General features: G+C 47.2%; 1 protein-coding gene across 3 annotated transcripts; it reads right to left on the bottom strand.

Moving 5' to 3' along the window:
• Positions 1 to 31: 31 nt before the first annotated feature.
• Positions 32 to 17,324, bottom strand: C14H2orf49 (chromosome 14 C2orf49 homolog). 3 transcript variants are annotated; one of them, XM_019931275.3, is made up of 5 exons: positions 17,078 to 17,324; positions 14,960 to 15,126; positions 11,831 to 12,212; positions 9,445 to 9,519; positions 32 to 264 (listed from the first exon to the last, which is right to left on the bottom strand). In XM_019931275.3, the coding sequence occupies exons 1-4, from the start codon at positions 17,177 to 17,179 to the stop codon at positions 9,463 to 9,465; spliced, it is 708 nt and encodes a 235-aa protein (XP_019786834.1). In that variant the 5' UTR covers positions 17,180 to 17,324; the 3' UTR covers positions 32 to 264; positions 9,445 to 9,462. The 3 variants fall into 3 exon arrangements, with proteins under 3 accessions (XP_019786834.1, XP_019786833.1, XP_019786832.1); XM_019931274.3 differs by having other exon boundaries at positions 32 to 573; XM_019931273.3 differs by lacking the exon at positions 32 to 264 and having other exon boundaries at positions 6,680 to 9,519.
• Positions 17,325 to 17,407: the final 83 nt, after the last annotated feature.

Here is a 17,407-nt window from a genome sequence, read left to right on the forward strand (position 1 = left end):
TAATGTGTCACGAACTTGAACATTTCCAAGCTACGTACGGTAATGAAGAGTTGGTATTTACAACAGTGTAACTTCCTGTCGTGCGGGGCCCGAAGCAAGATTATATGGCTTACAATAAAGTTACCCAGAGCAAAATCTTTTGCCAGGCGCAGTGTGTGAAGTGGTGATGCAGCATTCAGGTTCTGAGGACGAATAACACTTTCCTGCGGGTGCCACTCATCACTCTGGCGGGCTGGGTGGGTGTCGACTGAAACGGCATCACACCTTTTATTTAAGAGAAAGTCTCAGTTGGAATTTCTTTCTCTTGGAATTCAGTGCTCTGAATTCAGTGACACAGGCCCCGCACGTGGGCTAACGGCCTCGCAGGCAGCATGGGGTCACTTTTCTGGACAGAGCTCGGGGCCCTCCCATCATCATGGGTCCGGACCTGACAGTGGCCTGCCTTCTCCTCCGTAAATGGAGGGGTGCAGAGGCACACAGGCCCCTCGAGGCCGGAAATGACATCTTGGTCGCCCGTGTAGTTATCAACACCCGGGCAACTGAGGGCATCCTGGGAGACTTCAGCGAGTGTTTCTGAAAAGAAAGACAGTAAAGAGAGAGAGGATCGCTGCCATCAGAATAACACTCTTTTCCGGTAAACCTCTAAAAACGGTTCGCTACTCACTTGACCCAGAAAACCCCACAAAATTGTGCAAATCAAGAGGTTCAAATCTTCATGTTCACTTTAAGAACGCACGTGAAACTGCCCAGGCCGTTAAGGTAGGCACATCCAAAAAACCACCAAAATATCTGAAGGATGTCACCTGACAGAAGCAACGTGTGCCATTCCGTCGTTACGATGGTGGAGCTGGTAGGTGTGCCCAGGCCAAACGGTGGCCCAAAAAGAGTGAATTCTTACTGCACTTGCTCAAAAACGCAGAAAGGAATGCTGAACCTAAGGGCTTGGATGTAGATTCTCTGGTCACTGACCACGTCCAGGTGAACAAAGCCCCCAAGATGTGGCGCAGGACTTCCAGAGCTCACGGTGGGCTCAACCCATACATGAGCTCTCCCTGCCACAGGGGACGAGCCTCACTGAAAAAGGGTAGATTGTCCCTAAAGCAGAAGAGGCGGCTGCACAGGAGAAAAAGGTATCCCAGAAGAAACTGAAGTGACAAAAGCGTATGGCCCAGGAATAAATGCCATAAGAAATAAATGCAAATAGAAGTAAAAAATAGATTAACACTCAGCGCCCCTAGCCTGGCAGTAGTCTGTAAACTCGTCTGGGAAAGAGCAGTTTACAGTTGGGAAGCACTGAGCCAATTTATGAGGTAGGGCATTGCATGCTTCTCTGTTTACAGTAACAGTTGTGACTTTCTGTCTTCAGTTTTCTAAGACAATGCAATAGGATAAAATGATAAGCTCTGCAACAGAAAAATCTGGTAGAAATCAAGTCCCGTCTGTGCAGAGCATGCGTGAAGTCAGTTTCTTGACCTGAGCACTGGTCAGTGCGGGAAAGCCTTGATCATGGCTGAGACAGGCCTCTGGATGGACAGTCAGCTGGAGGCTTTGCTTAAGACGAATACCGCCCACCATCCCTTGTGACTTGTTTTGCCAGCTGCTTCTACTTTATGATACAAAAGTAAAAGCATTCTTGCAGATGTGCTTTTGAAAATAAAAATAGCAAACTGTGTTTAGAACAGTAAAAGCCTTCTACATCTTGTGATGGAACGTCTTACCTGCCCCTCATGATAGCCACGGGCACACTAGACAGCCAGCGTTAAATTACCCAACCTTAAATTAACGGTTAGGAGAGTTCCACGTCTAGTAAGTAGCTCCTATTGGGATAATCTTCCCACAGGTTAGAACCACTCTGGACAGAATATTTTTAAAAATTTGAGAACACTGGAGCATGACCCACAGCAGGAGGACTCTGGAGGGGCGTGGGCCCTGGAAGAAGAGGACAACCGGTAGGTTTCCCATTCTTATGGCTTTCAGGTCAGGGCAGGCCCCACAGGGCAGCTACAGCTCTGTTAGAAAACCTGCAGCCTCACCAGCTTGAAGAACCAGAGGCCAGAGTTTGGGACCAACAGCCTCTGGAAAGTGAGATGGAAAATTCTAGAAAAGAGAGCCCCAAGTTATGTGTGTGAAATCCCTACAAATTGCTGGCTGAACCACCAGAATCCAAACAGCCCAGCCAAGCCTCAAAGAACTGACTTCTTCGAGGAGGAACTTCTGGATGGTGGTGTGCACCACCGTCAGCCCAGGTCAGCTGGGCTCAGCTGACCCTCTGCCCAGTGGAACAACCCTTTAGCTGGGGAAACTGTATACAAACTAAATAACGTAAAGTCTCTGAAAATGTTCCTAGCATACAGCACATGGAGAAACATTTATTCAGGAAACTCGACTGCATGTTAACGAGACCAGTGAAGTCTGTGGCATTTGAGCCCCAGCTGATCCCACCCTACCCCCGCTCCCCAGTGTCACGTGACAGAAGCCCTGCTCCAGGTTAGTGCTGCCCGGAAGGGAAGGGCTCCTATGGTTGAGGGCTCTGCCCCAGGGGTGACAGGCTGAGAATTCCGGGGCCCCAACCTCTCATGCGGTGGAGGTTCCACATCCAGAGGGGCAGTCTGAGAAGACCAGGGGCTACCAGTCCCCCCACCCCGACACTTCCCCAGCACCTACCTGGGAGAAGGAGTGTTAACTCTAGGAGAAGCCAACACTGTCCAGCCCCAGGGGGGAGGCAGGCTCTGTGAACTGGCAGCTCTGTGAACCTCTGCAGGAGGGCACTATTTCGTACCAAGAATGGAGAAATCTGCCGGAGGGGACTGTCAAAAACAACAGAGACCTTGGTGGCGAGCAGTCAAGAGGGGGCTGGTGGCTCCATGATACGAACAGCAAAAAGCCAAACGGCAGGCAGGTCTGAAGTTTAACTGAAAGAACTGGGGAAAGAGCTGAGAAGAGCTGTCCTGGGCTCCCACTTAGGCCAGGAGACTGTGGGCATGGACTGGTCTGCACCCACCCACTCAAGAGCAGTCAGAGTGGGACGTGAACAGACTTGAAAGCATTCTCCAAGCCACACGAGCTCCTCAGCAAAGAGCAGAGGTCTTAACTAGCTCAAGGTGCTTACACAGATCCTCCAACCAAACACTGCTGAACGTGTGTTATAAACACGTTCAAAGAGGGACTTCCCTGATGGCGCAGTGGTTAAGAATCCGCCTGCTGATGCAGGGGACACAGGTTCGATCCCTGGTCCAGGAAGATCCCACATGCTGCAGAGTAACTAATCCTGTGTGCCACAACTACTGAGCCTGTGCTCTAGAGCCCACGAGCCACAACTACTGAGCCCTCGTGCCACAACTACGGAAGCCCACGTGCCTAGAGCCTGTGCTCCACAACATGAGAAGCCACCACAATGAGAAGCCTGCGCACCGCAATGAAGAGTAGCCCCTGCTCGCCGCAACTGGAGAAAGCCCTTGCACAGCAATGAAGACCCATCACAGACAAAAAACCAAAAAAACCAAAAAAAAAAAAAACGAAAAAAACATGCTCAAAGAACTAAAGGAAACCACATTTACAGAATTGAAGGAATGTGCGTGGGAACAATCACTCATCAGACAGGGAATAACCAAAAAGGAATAAACATGATAGAAAAGAATCAAGTGGACGGCTTCCCTGGTGGCACAGTGGTTGAGAGTCTGCCTGCCGATGCAGGGGACACGGGTTCACGCCCCGGTCCGGGAAGATCCCACATGCCGCGGAGCGGCTGGGCCCGTAAGCCATGGCCGCTGAGCCTGCACGTCCGGAGTCTGTGCTCTGTAACAGGAGAGGCCACAACAGTGAGAGGCCCGTGTACCGCAAAAAAAAAAAAAAAAAAGAATCAAGTGGAAATTCTGTAGTGGAAAAGTATATTAGCCAGAATGAAGAAATTCACTAGAGGGGTCAATAGTAGATTTGACTTGGGAGAAGATAAAAAATCAGTGAACTTCAAGATGGATCAACAAAGATTATGAAACTGAAAAACAGAGAATAAAGGAAAATGAACAGAGAAATGTGGACGTCACTAAATGAAGCAACATATGCATAATGGGAACACCAGGGAGAGAGAGAAAAGGGACAGAAAAAATGGTTAAGAATTAATGGCCAGAAACTTCCCCCCAGTTCAATTAAAAACATTCATCTAAAAATACACATCCAGGACTTCCCTGGTGGTCCAGTGGTTGGGACTCTGCACTTCCACTGCAGGGGGCACAGGTCTGATCCCTGGTTGGGGAACTAAGATCCGGCACGCTGTAAGATCCCTGGTTGGGGAACAGCCAAAAAAATAAAATAAAAACACATCCACAAAGCATGACAAACTCAAAGCAGGAAAAATGCAGAGAGATCCATCAGACACATCACAGTCTAAACGCTGAAAGCCAAGGATAAAAGGAAACATCTGGAACGCGAACCACGGCTTGAGCTGCCACACCCGCCTCTGGTCCCACCACACACAACACCTGCCTCTGCCTACCCCGCACCTACCCACCCACCCTCTATCAGTGGAATCACTGCAATGCACAATATTTCTGACTGGCTCTAAAATAATACAGTTCTTTGATAATCCTTTACATTAAGCAAGACTTTTATCAAATTAGAAGAAACGTTCTGTGTATCGTTGGCCCACAGGCTAAATCCTGCCTACCACCTGTTTTCTTAAAAATTTATACTGGAACACAGCCATGGCCATTCATCTATGTACTGCATGGCCCACAAGGCCTAAAATTTTTACTATCTGACCCTTTACAGAAAGTTTGCCAACCTTGCTCTGTATCTTGATCTGGACAGTGTTTTTTTATATACATATATTCATAAATACATATATATGTAGATTCACTGAGCTGTATAAGACTTTTAAAAGTCATAGTATTTTATGATATCTCAATCAAAATAAAAAAATTTTAAACGTGTTACACTTTTTAGTTTCTGTACTTAAGTCATTTTTTTTTTTTTTTTTGCAGTACACAGGCCTCTCACTGCTGTGGCCTCTCCCATTGCGGAGCACAGGCTCTGGACGCGCAGGCTCAGCGGCCATGGCTCACGGGCCCAGCCGCTGCGCGGCATGTGGGATCTTCCCAGACCGGGGCACGAACCCGTGTCCCCTGCATCGGCAGGCGGACTCAACCACTGCGCCACCACGGAAGCTCTATTAGCCATATTTTTAAAATGAATATTTTAATTCAAATATGCTAAAACAAAAACTTAGATAATTTTACTAGATAAAAAAATGTTTAGGGCTATTATATATACTTATTGAACTAGTCTTATTTCAGTCTTCTGATTAAACTGAACGCTTGGTTAAGTCTGAACACAGTTAACAAAGAGCTTCCAATTGCTCTTAGAATCAAATCCGAAGTCCTTACACGGCCCGTTTAAGTCCTGTGTAACCTGGCTCCTGGCCCCCTGCTTTGGGGTCATTTCATACTAGCGTCCCAAGTCTCTCACTGATCCTAGCCACCCCAGCCTTTCTGCCGTGAAATCCTGTCCAGCCTCAGGGCTCCACTCTGCCCCTGGCTGGCATCTGAGTTATCCAGGGCCAGGAGCAAAGCACTCCAACACCTGGTGGCTTTGTACACCCCTCACTCTGCTCCCTCATGGCTCCGAGTCAGCTGCCTGGGCTGCTCTCACCTGGCAGCAAGTGGGGAAGGGTGACGAGCGGTCCCAGGTCTGGGGGTTAGTGCTGGCTGCTGGCTGGGACACGTTTCTCCCACAGCCTTTTCCCACGGCTGCTGCAGGGCTCCACGAGTGAGAAGCACCAGTTTGATCAACACAAACTACCAGGCCAGGCCACACCCAGCAGGGGACACGGACTCCGCCTTCGACGGGAGAAGCAACAAAGACCATGCAGCCCTTTAAAACCCACCGCCAACAGGAAGCTCTTCCGGAAAGCTTTCCAAAACCGCCTTCCCTAAAGCATCATCTCTTCTCGGAGGCCCTCCCTAACCACTCCTCGCCCTCCCCCCATCCCTCAACTGTTTCATGACTGATTTTCTTCCTGTCATTCACTGAGCAGGAACTTGCTAACCCACGTCTTTAACTCTCCTGCCTCAGTAGGGAAGACAACCGAGTTCAGCGCCACAGCACAGAGCACGTGAGCCAGCAAAGGGCACTTTAGTAAAAAACGATCTAAATGGAAATGAGATTTTTTCGTCTCTTCTGTCCAGACAAAAAATGAAAGATCTACTTTTAAGTTCAAGGTATTAAAGTTACCGGAGGCTTTTCCAAGTTAATTAGTTAATTTAGAGCTTCAGTCTCCAACTTTAAGATACCAGTAAAAAACATTAACCTTTTCAAGATCACTCCCAACACAAATAACCCCCCGACCGAACCTCTGGCCAGTGCCCCCCTGGTAGGAAAGCTTGCACAGGACAGGTCTGGGGGACTGTGTCTCCATCCCACGAAGTGCAGTGGCCGCCAGCGAGTCAGCCGCGCAGGAGGCCTCCCGTACAGCAGGCTGCCCTGGCGACCCAGCGCCTCCCGCAGGCCCAAGACGCGGCTGGACTATTGGCACCAGGGCTGAGCCCAACTGACCTGGGCACAGAAGGCTGTACTATAAAGAATAAACAACACTTTTTGACATAGTTTAGTGAAATGGAAAGAGATCAAATCACTACAGAGTGTGTTTCCATTTTATTTTTTTGTGAATGAGAAACCTACTCAATAATTTTATTCCTTTTATTTAAATAAGGATAAGGCTCCTTAAAAGACTTTTTACATACAAAAATGTACATTACAAGGTTAACCTTTCTGTACCGAATTACAAAACCTGCACAGGCATTTAATGGAAAGAGCACAACACTTACAAACGCTGTGACCGTTCTGGAGCCTCAGAACTACTGAGGTCCCACAGTAGTAAACAAAGGAAGCTCTTACATACATATGATTTAATCCACTGGCAGTTTCACTTAATGTAAGTTTTTAACAGGTTGTTGCTATTAAATGAGTCTCTAGATCAGTTTTAGCATCACCTCTCAAAACTTAAGTTAACCAAAACACTCTTTCAAACAATAACTGCAATCATGAAGAATTTTAATACTAGCAGAAATACCACAGCCTCCCCGCAGTAGTTGAGCCAGCCTTGCAGAGCGCCTGGCAGCCGCCCTGGTAAACCACCCCGCCTCCAGAGCCGCTGCGGCAATTCAGCGCCCAGTGCCCCAGGGCCCTGAGACTCGCAGACCCCCGCAGCAGCGTCTGCGGTCCTCAAGAAGCACGGCGCTCGCCTAGCCCCGGCCCCAGCGATAAGCGGGCCGAGCAACACAACTTGTAAACCTAAGCCTGGAGCTCAGGGTCTGCAGGGTGACGGAGAAGGAGCAGAGAAAGTGAGCTGTGGGGGAGGGGAGAGTAAGAGAAAGGAAAACAGAGAACAAAGTGGGGGGGGGGGGAAGAACAGGACCAGCTGCTAAGGGCAGGAAGTGGACACATGCCTATTCCCCGGGAGCCACCTGACTCGACCGACTGCCCTTCGCTGACCCCAGGAAGGGCTCCAAGCCACCAGATGAGCCCACGCTAGGGAGTGAGGGGGGGTCCAGGTGTGCGCCGTTCACACCAAGGCCGTGGAAGCTCTAAAGCCCACAGAGCACCACCTCGGATCCCTACCGTGGCGCACGGAGCTGTGTCCGCGCACCGCGAGGAGGCCTAGCGCTCGGATGTCAGTGTACGTGACACACGGCACAGGGCTGAGGCTTCTCCACTTTTCAAACTCAAAATAGCTCAATAATACGCTGCTATATGAGCACTGATTCTGAATGTTCATAATATAAACTTCAATTTGAAGCAACAATGTTACACAGTTCAGCTGTTATTACCAACCTACTCTGTAAGTTAAATATACAAATTAAAAATTAATTTTATTGAGTAACTAAAAACAAGTTTCCACTGACTTAAAACTGTCAAATGGCTAACTCTCTCTTAACTAAGAGAGAAATGCAGATGGAAGCAGAAGAGACAACAGAATGTAGAATATACTTTGTCATTCTACCCTGAAATCTGCACTTTTAAAAGCTCCCTTAACACACAGCTGTGTATAGGATTATGGCTGTCCTTCAACAATATTCCAAATATCAGCCCTGCAGACAACCAAACATTTAACAATTTAGCATAACATTAACAACTTATGCCACACTCAGTGTCTTTCATTTTCGTCTTACCGGTATGGATTTATAGTCTGGATAAAGGCAGAAAGGCTAAAAACTGTAGGGTTAAAGTTTTAGTACAGTACTTACCTGCAAGGCTGAATTAATTTTTTGTAAGGCTATTCAACAGCTGAACTAAAATGCTTGTTTTAACGTATCAAAAAAGGAATGGATTGCTCTAAAAAGTGTTGAAAGGCAAACCCCATTCGGAGATCAGTCGTACGAGGGAAGAGTATAAAGTACCCTTGGCCTTGGTTAGAAATACACAGCAGCAAGTGGACACCAGAACTCGTGAACCTGACTTCTGCTACACAACTGGAGTGACACCACTTAACACCAACGAAACCTCAGCAGTGCCTCCGCGGGTGCCGGGCCCTGCCCCCACGCTGCTCTCTCGTGACCTCCGACTCAGCAAACCCCCTTCTGCAGACTGCACACGCGCTGAGTTCCCCTCACTGCCAGGCTTCCTGGATTCTCAGGTTCTAGAATTCTACCCACCCTTCCTATCCTGTAAGCTTTCTGCCATCAGGTACCACCTCTAAAGTGATTACTTCCCCTGAAGAGTTTGAAGTCGGCCTCATTTGGAAAAGATTAAGCTCCCAGGAGAGAGTGATACAGGAGCTGAGAGGGAGGTCAGAGCCACCGCGAGAAGAGGGGCAGGGCTGCCACATGACAGGAGCGTCCAAGGGCTGGGCCGGTCTACTCACAAGAAGTCAGTTCACAATTAGAGGGAAGGAGCGATAGCAAGCACTGGTTCCCCTTCTGATTTTTAGGGAAAGAGGCAACATGAGCACTTAAAGAACAGCCATTTTATCTGTATATCTGGACAGCTTTCCACGGGGAACCTTGAGGAGGAGTCTGGCAGAATTCACTAGAATATTGCAATGAATTGTTATTTTCTTTTGCTTGGGAAAAGAAATGAAAATTGTGAACTTCTAAAATATCCGAGTTTAAAAAACCTCAAATTTCCCCAAAGACCAAAAGAGACTAATGCGAATAATTCCTAAAATTCATCAAATGCTTTATACCAGACTTGCAGCTAATTGAGTAGGGCCAATATAAATGATTTATACTAAATCATTTGTTTAAAAAGATTGTTTCCTAATTGGAGCATGAAAGGCAAGATTTCTTCCCCCCAAAGGAAGGAAAAGGAGGGAAAAAGGAAAGGAAAGGACTTTATTTTTTTGAACCTAATTTAAACCTCTTAAGAAAATTCCACAATAATCAGGATCTCTGTAAATACTGTCAGTAAATGTGAACTTGTTTGAAAAACTACAGTTACAGTTATATTTACGTTTTTGGAAACTTTCCTTCATGGCCACGTAACATGCTGTATCTTCCTCTTTGCTTCCGGGGGCTTCAGGTTATTCTGAAAAGACATGAGAAGAAGTCAGTTTACACTTGCAGAAATGTCAGAGAATACCCAAAAGGCACATTTTAAACCACCAAGCTTGACCACTGAGGCAGAAACGGTGGGGCACTGCTGCCACCTGGTGGGGAAGGTGAGGAAATAAGGCAAGCCCCGGGCTCCCGTTTTGCCAGCTGTGGTTCTCAGATGTTTACCCTGCAGACTCACCCACGGTAAAGTTGACCAACTAACCAACATGCCCAGGCCTGGGCCCTATCGCAGAACCGACTCAGTCAGCGGCCACGGGAGGGGGCTGGGACGAGGCTCCGGCTCTGGCCAGGTTTTCTGGAAGCCCCTCGAGGTGACCTCAGGCACATGCGGAGTTGAGAACCACTGACTGCTCCCAACCTGCTTCCTCCCTGCCGAGCCCATCTCCTCCCAACCTCACAATCTAAGACTTTAATACAAGATTTAAAAGAGAAAAAAATCACACCTCTGAAACAGTAAAAGCTTTCTGGATAGAAAAATGCTTTCCAAGAGACTGGGGAAAAACTCCTCGAAGCTCACTCTTATCCCAATATTCACGGTCTGGACTGCTTGTCTCGCTCACCCCACAGGAGTGACGGGTGAGGGCAGAGGCAGCACGGTGCCGTCAGGAGTGCGTCCGCTGAGGCCACACAGACCTGGATTCAAACTGCAGGCTGGCCACTTACTGACTCTGGAACCTGGACAAGGTCATTTAGGTTATTTAAGCTTCTTTGCCCTCATCTGTGAAAGGGGAAAAGCTATTGCACCTCCTTCACAGGGTTGCTGGAAGGAGTCAGTGAAGAACTAACACGAGAACTTGGGGCGGTTCAGATACAGAGCAGCTTTCTTTCTCCAGGGTCTGCTATTTTAGATTTTTTTTTTTAATTAATTAATTAATTTAATTTTTGGCTGCGTTGAGTCTTTGTTGCTGTGCGCGGGCTTTCCCTAGATGCGGCAAGCGGGGGCTACTCTTCGTTGCAGTGCGCAGGCTTCTCATTGTGGTGGCTTCTCTTGTTGCGGAGCACGGGCTCTAGGCACATGGGCTTCAGTAGTTAATGCTCGCAGGCTCTAGAGCGCAGGCTCAGTAGTTGTGGTGCACAGGCTTTGTTGCTCCACAGCATGTGGGATCTTCCTGGACCAGGGCTTGAACCCGTGTCCCCTGCATTGGCAGGTGGATTCTTAACCACTGCGCCACCAGGGAAGCCCCAGGTCTGCTATTTTAGAAGGTCTGAACCACTCAGAGTTTTGCTCCCTTTGACACACAACTTGCAGATGATAATAAAGCCAAAGTATACTTACAGGAATGCTATGGATGGAATGTTTGTGTCCCCTCAGAATTGTGCTGAAACCTAATCCCCCATGTGATGGTACCTGGAGGCGGGGCCTTTGGGAGGCGGGGCCTTTGGGAGGCGCGGCCTTTGGGAGGCGCTTATGTCATGAGGGTGGAGCCTCATGAAGGGGTTTAGTGCCCCCATAAGGGACCCCAGAGAGCTCCCCTGCCCCTTCTGCCATGTGAGGACACAGTGAAAAGCAGCTGACTCTGAACCAGGAAGTGGGCCCTACCAGACACTGAATCTGCCAGCACCTTGATTTTGGACTTCCAGCCTCCAGAACTGTAGGAAATAAGTGTTTATTGTTTGAGCCACCAGTCAATGGTATTTTTTGTTATACCAGCCTGAATGAACTAAAATAAGGAATAAAAGCTATAAAACTGCTGGATGTTTAAAAGTGAAATCACTTTTCTGAGAAGACTATGGGAAGATCAAATATATATAGATATGTAAAATCTCATAATTAAACTCAAAATAAACCACGGTAACTACAGCAATCTGCCGTACGAAATCCAGGCATCCAAATGCTAAGTCTACTAGAGCGCAACAGAGGAGACTCCAGCCTTCTAAAGACAGGCACGTGTGAGGGGTGGAGGAGGCAAGGGGTAACTCCTAGAGATGCTGGTGTGATTTCAAGGTAAGTGCAAAACAGACTTAAGGTCAAGCTCTAAAATGCTACTTAATAAATGTGCGACCCTGGGCAACTGAGTTAATGTTCTAAGCCTTGCTAACAAAGGACTATTTCTCTCTTTTAGTTCCAAGATAGTTAAAGGATCTAAGTGAGGAAAATCTAGGAAAACGGCCTAAGAGACATTCTCTTTACACATTTTAAGCAGAAATAAACTGAGTGCACTTTAAGAAACATTAGCTTATCATCATGGAGTCCAGGACTCAAACACACGAGAAATGAGGTGCACAAGTGAGCCGGCTCACTGCCGGGCTGGAGAACGATTACACGTCCTGTCCACACTCACCGCGGCCTCGGCCTCGGCCTCCTCCCTGGGAGCGGCGCGCTTTAACTTCACCGGAGTACTGCCTACAGGCGACAGAGGCGGCGACTTCACAGGGCCGGAAGGACTTTTCCTATGTGTTAAGTCATGGTTCTGTTTAGTGTCATTATTACTGTGTTCCATTCTATTGTTCGTAGGCAAATTGGAAGACAAAATTAGGGGTGAAACACCTGAAGAGGAATCTGACAATTTTCGAAAGGCATTACTGGTAGCACCGGCCTGAGGCCGGGACTTGAGTCGGTCATTGTCTCCGTTCTCCGTCTTCTTCACTTTTATGCTTGTACTTGTTGAACTCCCGTCAAACACGATGAGGGGTCTTTTCCGAAACCCGTCTGCAGTGCTACTCCTGAAATCGGAGAGATGCGTCATGAAATATACCCTCTGGACAGCAAACCAGTTCCCTGGGACTCAAAGGTAAAACAATGACCCAAAAAGATTTATTGATAAGACTAATCTATTCTAAGTAGGACTACTGGAAATAGGACTACAAGAAATGCAGTTTTCTATGATTAGTTTAAGTGAAATGATAATTTTCCAGTGCTTTTAAGTTTAAAATATTTATTGACAAAAATTTAAAGTTACCTTTCATGTGTACATAGTTATTTTTAAAGCATCAATCCAACAACTAACCCCAAAACTTAAAACAGGATTTCCTAGTAACAAAAAAATTTTTTTTTTAATTTTTAAAAATCACCATCCTATTGCTAGGGTTATCTTACCCATGTATCAATGATTATTTAGAAAGGAAACAGATTATAAAACTATACTAAACTACCATAATGGCAGTCTACAAACAACGGGACAGGACATCCTACTCCATTCATTAAAGGTCTTTAAAGCCACGGCATCTTCTAAACTAACTGTAACTGTAACATTTGTATAATTTTAAGTTTATAACTTGGCAGGTCTTCACATTTAGCTTCCGAAAACCTAACTTCCACTCTTAATCATAAAGATGAATAATAAAAGCATTCATTTGTTCATTATTAATTATACCTCAAATGATCTGTTTATTTAAAATAAACATGGTAAAAGAACTTGAGTCATCAGGAAGAGCACTTCAGCTCTGCTGCTCAGGGGCCAGCAGCTTCAGCACCATCTCGGAGCTCAAAAGAAACGCAGCACCTGGGCTGTGACCTGCACCGATGCAGAATCTGCATTTTACCCAGATCCTAGGTGACTGGCCAGACTCACCAATTCTTAGGTCACCAGTGAACACCATTTGGTAGAAGATGAAAAACAAGCTCAATGTCCACCCACTGCCACCTCAGAGGGGAACAGACAGCAGGACTGAGGGCAGGACACTCCGGCTGGGGAGAGGCCGGCCTAAGACTCAGGACCACGCTGAAGCTGGAGAAGCGCTGCAGCGAGAGCCGGGCCTGCGTGGTGTGCCCTGGGGGACACCGGAGCCCCTCTGGAGCTCAGCTCCTCCGGGAAAAGCATCAGCAATTCAAAAAGGCCTGATGGTCTCTTAGATCCTTCCAGCTTTAATGCTCTGATTTGAGAGTCAAACTGTGATGTTTACAAACAGTCAAAGACCCTTTCCAAAATGATATAGAGGAATTAAGAGGGATTACCATAGGAAGTAAAACATAATAGTATTGAAAGCTTTGCTTACGACCATGTGCCTGAATGTGCAGGTCAAGAAGAAAATACTTTCTTAACAAGAGTCAGCAAAAATAAATTAAAGGTATACACGGCATAATTCACAGGTTTACAACAGTTAACACTAATACACGGCCTGTAACCACGGAGTTAAAGTGATGCTCACCCTGAACTGAATGTGCTCCTGACCAACAGTGACACTGCACACACATCTGTTCTCCAAAAGACTATACGCAGATGAGCACACGTTACGTTCTTCAACTATTCTCAGACTTGGGGAACGATCTCCCTATCAGTCATGAATTTTTCTTTGTACCTAGAGATTAAAGCCACTAACTCAGAGCCCGCGCTCTCCTCACCCAGCCCTCTCACTCCATCTTCCCCCACTTTCTCTAGTGCACTGCCTGTGATAGTAAGGCTCTGAAAAGAAATTCAGCAATTAATCAATAGCACCCACTTGTGATAAACAGACACAAGAAAAGAAATAATTAGCCCATTTAGGGATCTTAGGATACTTGGTCCTCACTAACCAGCTACACTGATTAGTTAAATGTAACTTTCTTTATAAAAGGAAATTCATTTGCTTGTGGTTTTATGAAAAATTTTCTGGAATTTAAAACTTTAAAATAGTATACCTGAAGCTACACGACCATCTCTTCATTTCTATTTTATTCGAAGACCTCAGAGTCTTATCTGACTCCACTTTTTTCTGACAATTCAACAAATCTTATTGGCTCTGCCTCCAAAACACATCCAGACCCCAACCGCTTCTTACCAAGTCCACTACTTCAGTCAAAGTCACTGCCATCTGCTGCTAGGATTACAGCACAACCCCTTAAGTGGTTTCCCTATTCCCCTCCCCCAACCTTAAATCATTTCTCAGTACAGCAGCCAAAGTAAACCTCTTAAAATGTACATCAGATGGTGTCATCACTCTGCTCAAAATTCTCCGATGGCTCTCATCTCAGAGCAAAGCCAAGGTTCTTACGACTGACCACCTCCTGCACTCACCCCTGTGCACCTCCTTCCCTGCTCTGCCCTTGATTCTCCCTGCCCAGCCTGATGGCCTCTGGGCTGTTCCTGGCACATCGTGTGGACACACTCCTGACCAGGTTCTCAGGTTCGGCCTGGGACGCTGGCTTGCCCTCCACTTTCTACAGGTCTCTCTACTGAAATGTCACTTCTCAGTGAAGTTGTTCCTGGCCACTTTAGGTAAATTGTCATCCCTTTCCCTGTTTCACTTCTCCCTTAGCATTTACCACAATGTAGCATACCTTGTATTTTACTTAACTTTTTTATTGTGTTTCTCCCAATTAAAATATGAGCAAGGAATTCTGTCAGTTTTATTCAGGCTACAGCACAGTACCTGGTACTCAATAAACAGTCGCTGAGTCAATATTGTTTAGCTAAGTTTATCTGGGGAAAAAAGAAAAGCAAAATTGTTTAGTCATATAAGATAAGACGGTAACCAGAACGACGGAAAAGTACCTTTTCGTCTCATTTTTTATCTCATGTTGGTCTCTTTTCTTTTCCATCACCTTCCCCCATCTATTCTTTGGCAAATCTCTCTGAGGCAGTGGTATTGCATGCTGAACATAAAGATCGGTCAGACTGTCTTTGTTTACTCTCATGTCATTTTCAACAGTTATGTTCTTCTGTAAAAAAGGAAACAAAAGTAATTTCAAAACAACATCTCTCATTTTAATAACTAACCAACTGCCCACCTAACAGGGTAAAACACGACTGCTTAAATTACAAGTATAAAACCATTTTCACGTTTAGACATATGCCTAACATTCTATATGATACTGCAAGAGACACTAAGCTCTTCAAAGTTTTGGTTCAGCTTCATCTTAAAGACAGCGGTCATATGTCCTCAGTGCGACAAGGACAGCTGTCCACACTGCTCAGCCCACACAGGAGGCATAAAGACCATTTCCAGTAGCAGCATCTTAATCTATGAACAAAACTGAAAATGAGGGACTTTCTGGGGAGACCAGACAAAAGAAAACAAACAATGATAACAATTACTACATCCTGTCAAAAAGTTATCTAGAGTGTTACTATCATGATCAGATTAGCGGGCTGGAGGTCTCACCCTGTATATTATTCCCCATGTTTCCCTAATAGTGCTTCTTAAACTGAAGTTCACCACCCAGACTTCAATGGCTCTGCGGATGGAAGCTGCATTCCCCTTACTGATGATGGTCCTGATAACAGCACACACTAGAACAAGCGGCCCCTCATGTCTGTACCAGTCCTTTCAATGGCTCCCAGTCATCGTCCAACTATCCCTCTCTGCATCACCTCACTTTCCGATTCATTCTCAACAGAAAACATACAGCAGACACATAGGAGCAGTTACGGATAGAGTTGGATTTAGGAAGGAAAATAAGGATGGAAAGGAGATTGTGGGCTCAACAATTCAGAAAGGCGTGGAAACGTTTGTGCTTAGAACTGACAAAACAAATCCAATCTGCCCTCTGATAAATTGATCCCCTTTCCTTTTGTTCTTCAAAATTTTAAAGCACAAATTTTACTTCTTTTATCTCTCATACTGGACCATTCTTTATTATCAAGTGTCACCTGTACTCACTCAGAAGAACAGGGAAACGCTAGGGCTTCTCTTGGACAACATTCCTACGGAATCCATAAACACCTTAGTTAGGGAAGCACTGCCCCAGGACAGTGATTCTCAAACTGTGGTCTCTGGACCAGCAGCAAGAACTCGTTAAAAATGGCAACTTCCAGGCCACACCCCAAACTACTGAATCTGAAACTCTGGATATGAAGCCCAGCAGTCTGTGCTTTCACAAGCTCCGGGGTGACTGTGACCTACCTAAAAAGTTTGAGAACCACAGGTAAGAAAGGTAACTGACATCCCTAAAATAATCTACTTAGCAGGGGAGCTTGAGGAAACCAGAGCAACAGTACCGAGGGAGGAAAAAAACACAAGGAAAACAACAAAACATGCTACTTAAACCCCTTCAAAAGCTTTCGGTAATTCTCTACCACTTTGAACAAAACTCATCACTTCTTTGGTCTTATTTCTCTTCTGCTATCAGAGGCCACACCAGCTGAAAAAGAGCAAACGCTGCACTGAGAGCCAGTTCGCCTGTCTGCACCATCTACCAACGGTGTGACCTCACAGAAGTGATGCCACTTCTCTGGGACTCAGTTTCCCCATCTTTGAACGCAGTGAGAGTGGAGAACAGTCGATTTCTCCGATGCCCTCCAGCCCTGGCAGTCGGGGACCGCCAGCCGTCTTTTCCGTTCTTCTACGACCTACCCCAGCCCCTCTCTTCGGAGGCTCTTGTTTACATCCAGGCCGCGGGGGTCGCCTGGACTCCCCTTTCCGAGTCACCAGGACCCAAAAACGTAAGTCCTAACTCCCGGGAGTTCCTGATATTCTGAGGACGTCTCTCTCCCGGACAGGGTAGTGAGGAGACCCGGCCGGCCCGAGCGGGGCGGAGAGAAGCTCGACCTGGCGGCAGGCGTGCCGGCGTGCCGGCGGCGGGTGTGTCCGGCGCCGCCGAGGACTCCCCGGGGCGAGCTCAAGTCCCAGCGCCTCCCCCAAGCAGGCCCGCCCGCCCCGGCGCGCCGCACCTGCTCCAAGGTGAGAAGAAGGAACTCCTGGGACAGCAGCTCCGGGTGCAGCAACAGCTCCGAATCGGGGCAGCTGCGACCGCCCACATCCCCCGCCATCATCGTCGCCAGGAGACCCCGGCCGGCTACCCACAAGGCCCCGCGAGGAAGCGTCCCGGAAGTGACGTCCCGTCCGGCGCGGCGGCCTCGGGGGTGCCGTCACTCTGGCTGCGCCGCTCGTCCCGTTCCGCCTCTCAGGGTCGGCTGGGGCGCCGAATGGGGTCTCGCCGGGGAATACCCCCGGGGGCGAAAGAAGTGAAAGGTCTTTCTGCCGAGGAAACGATTGGCGTT

This window comes from Tursiops truncatus, chromosome 14 (genome assembly GCF_011762595.2).
Source record: "Tursiops truncatus isolate mTurTru1 chromosome 14, mTurTru1.mat.Y, whole genome shotgun sequence".
NCBI lineage: Eukaryota > Metazoa > Chordata > Mammalia > Artiodactyla > Delphinidae > Tursiops > Tursiops truncatus.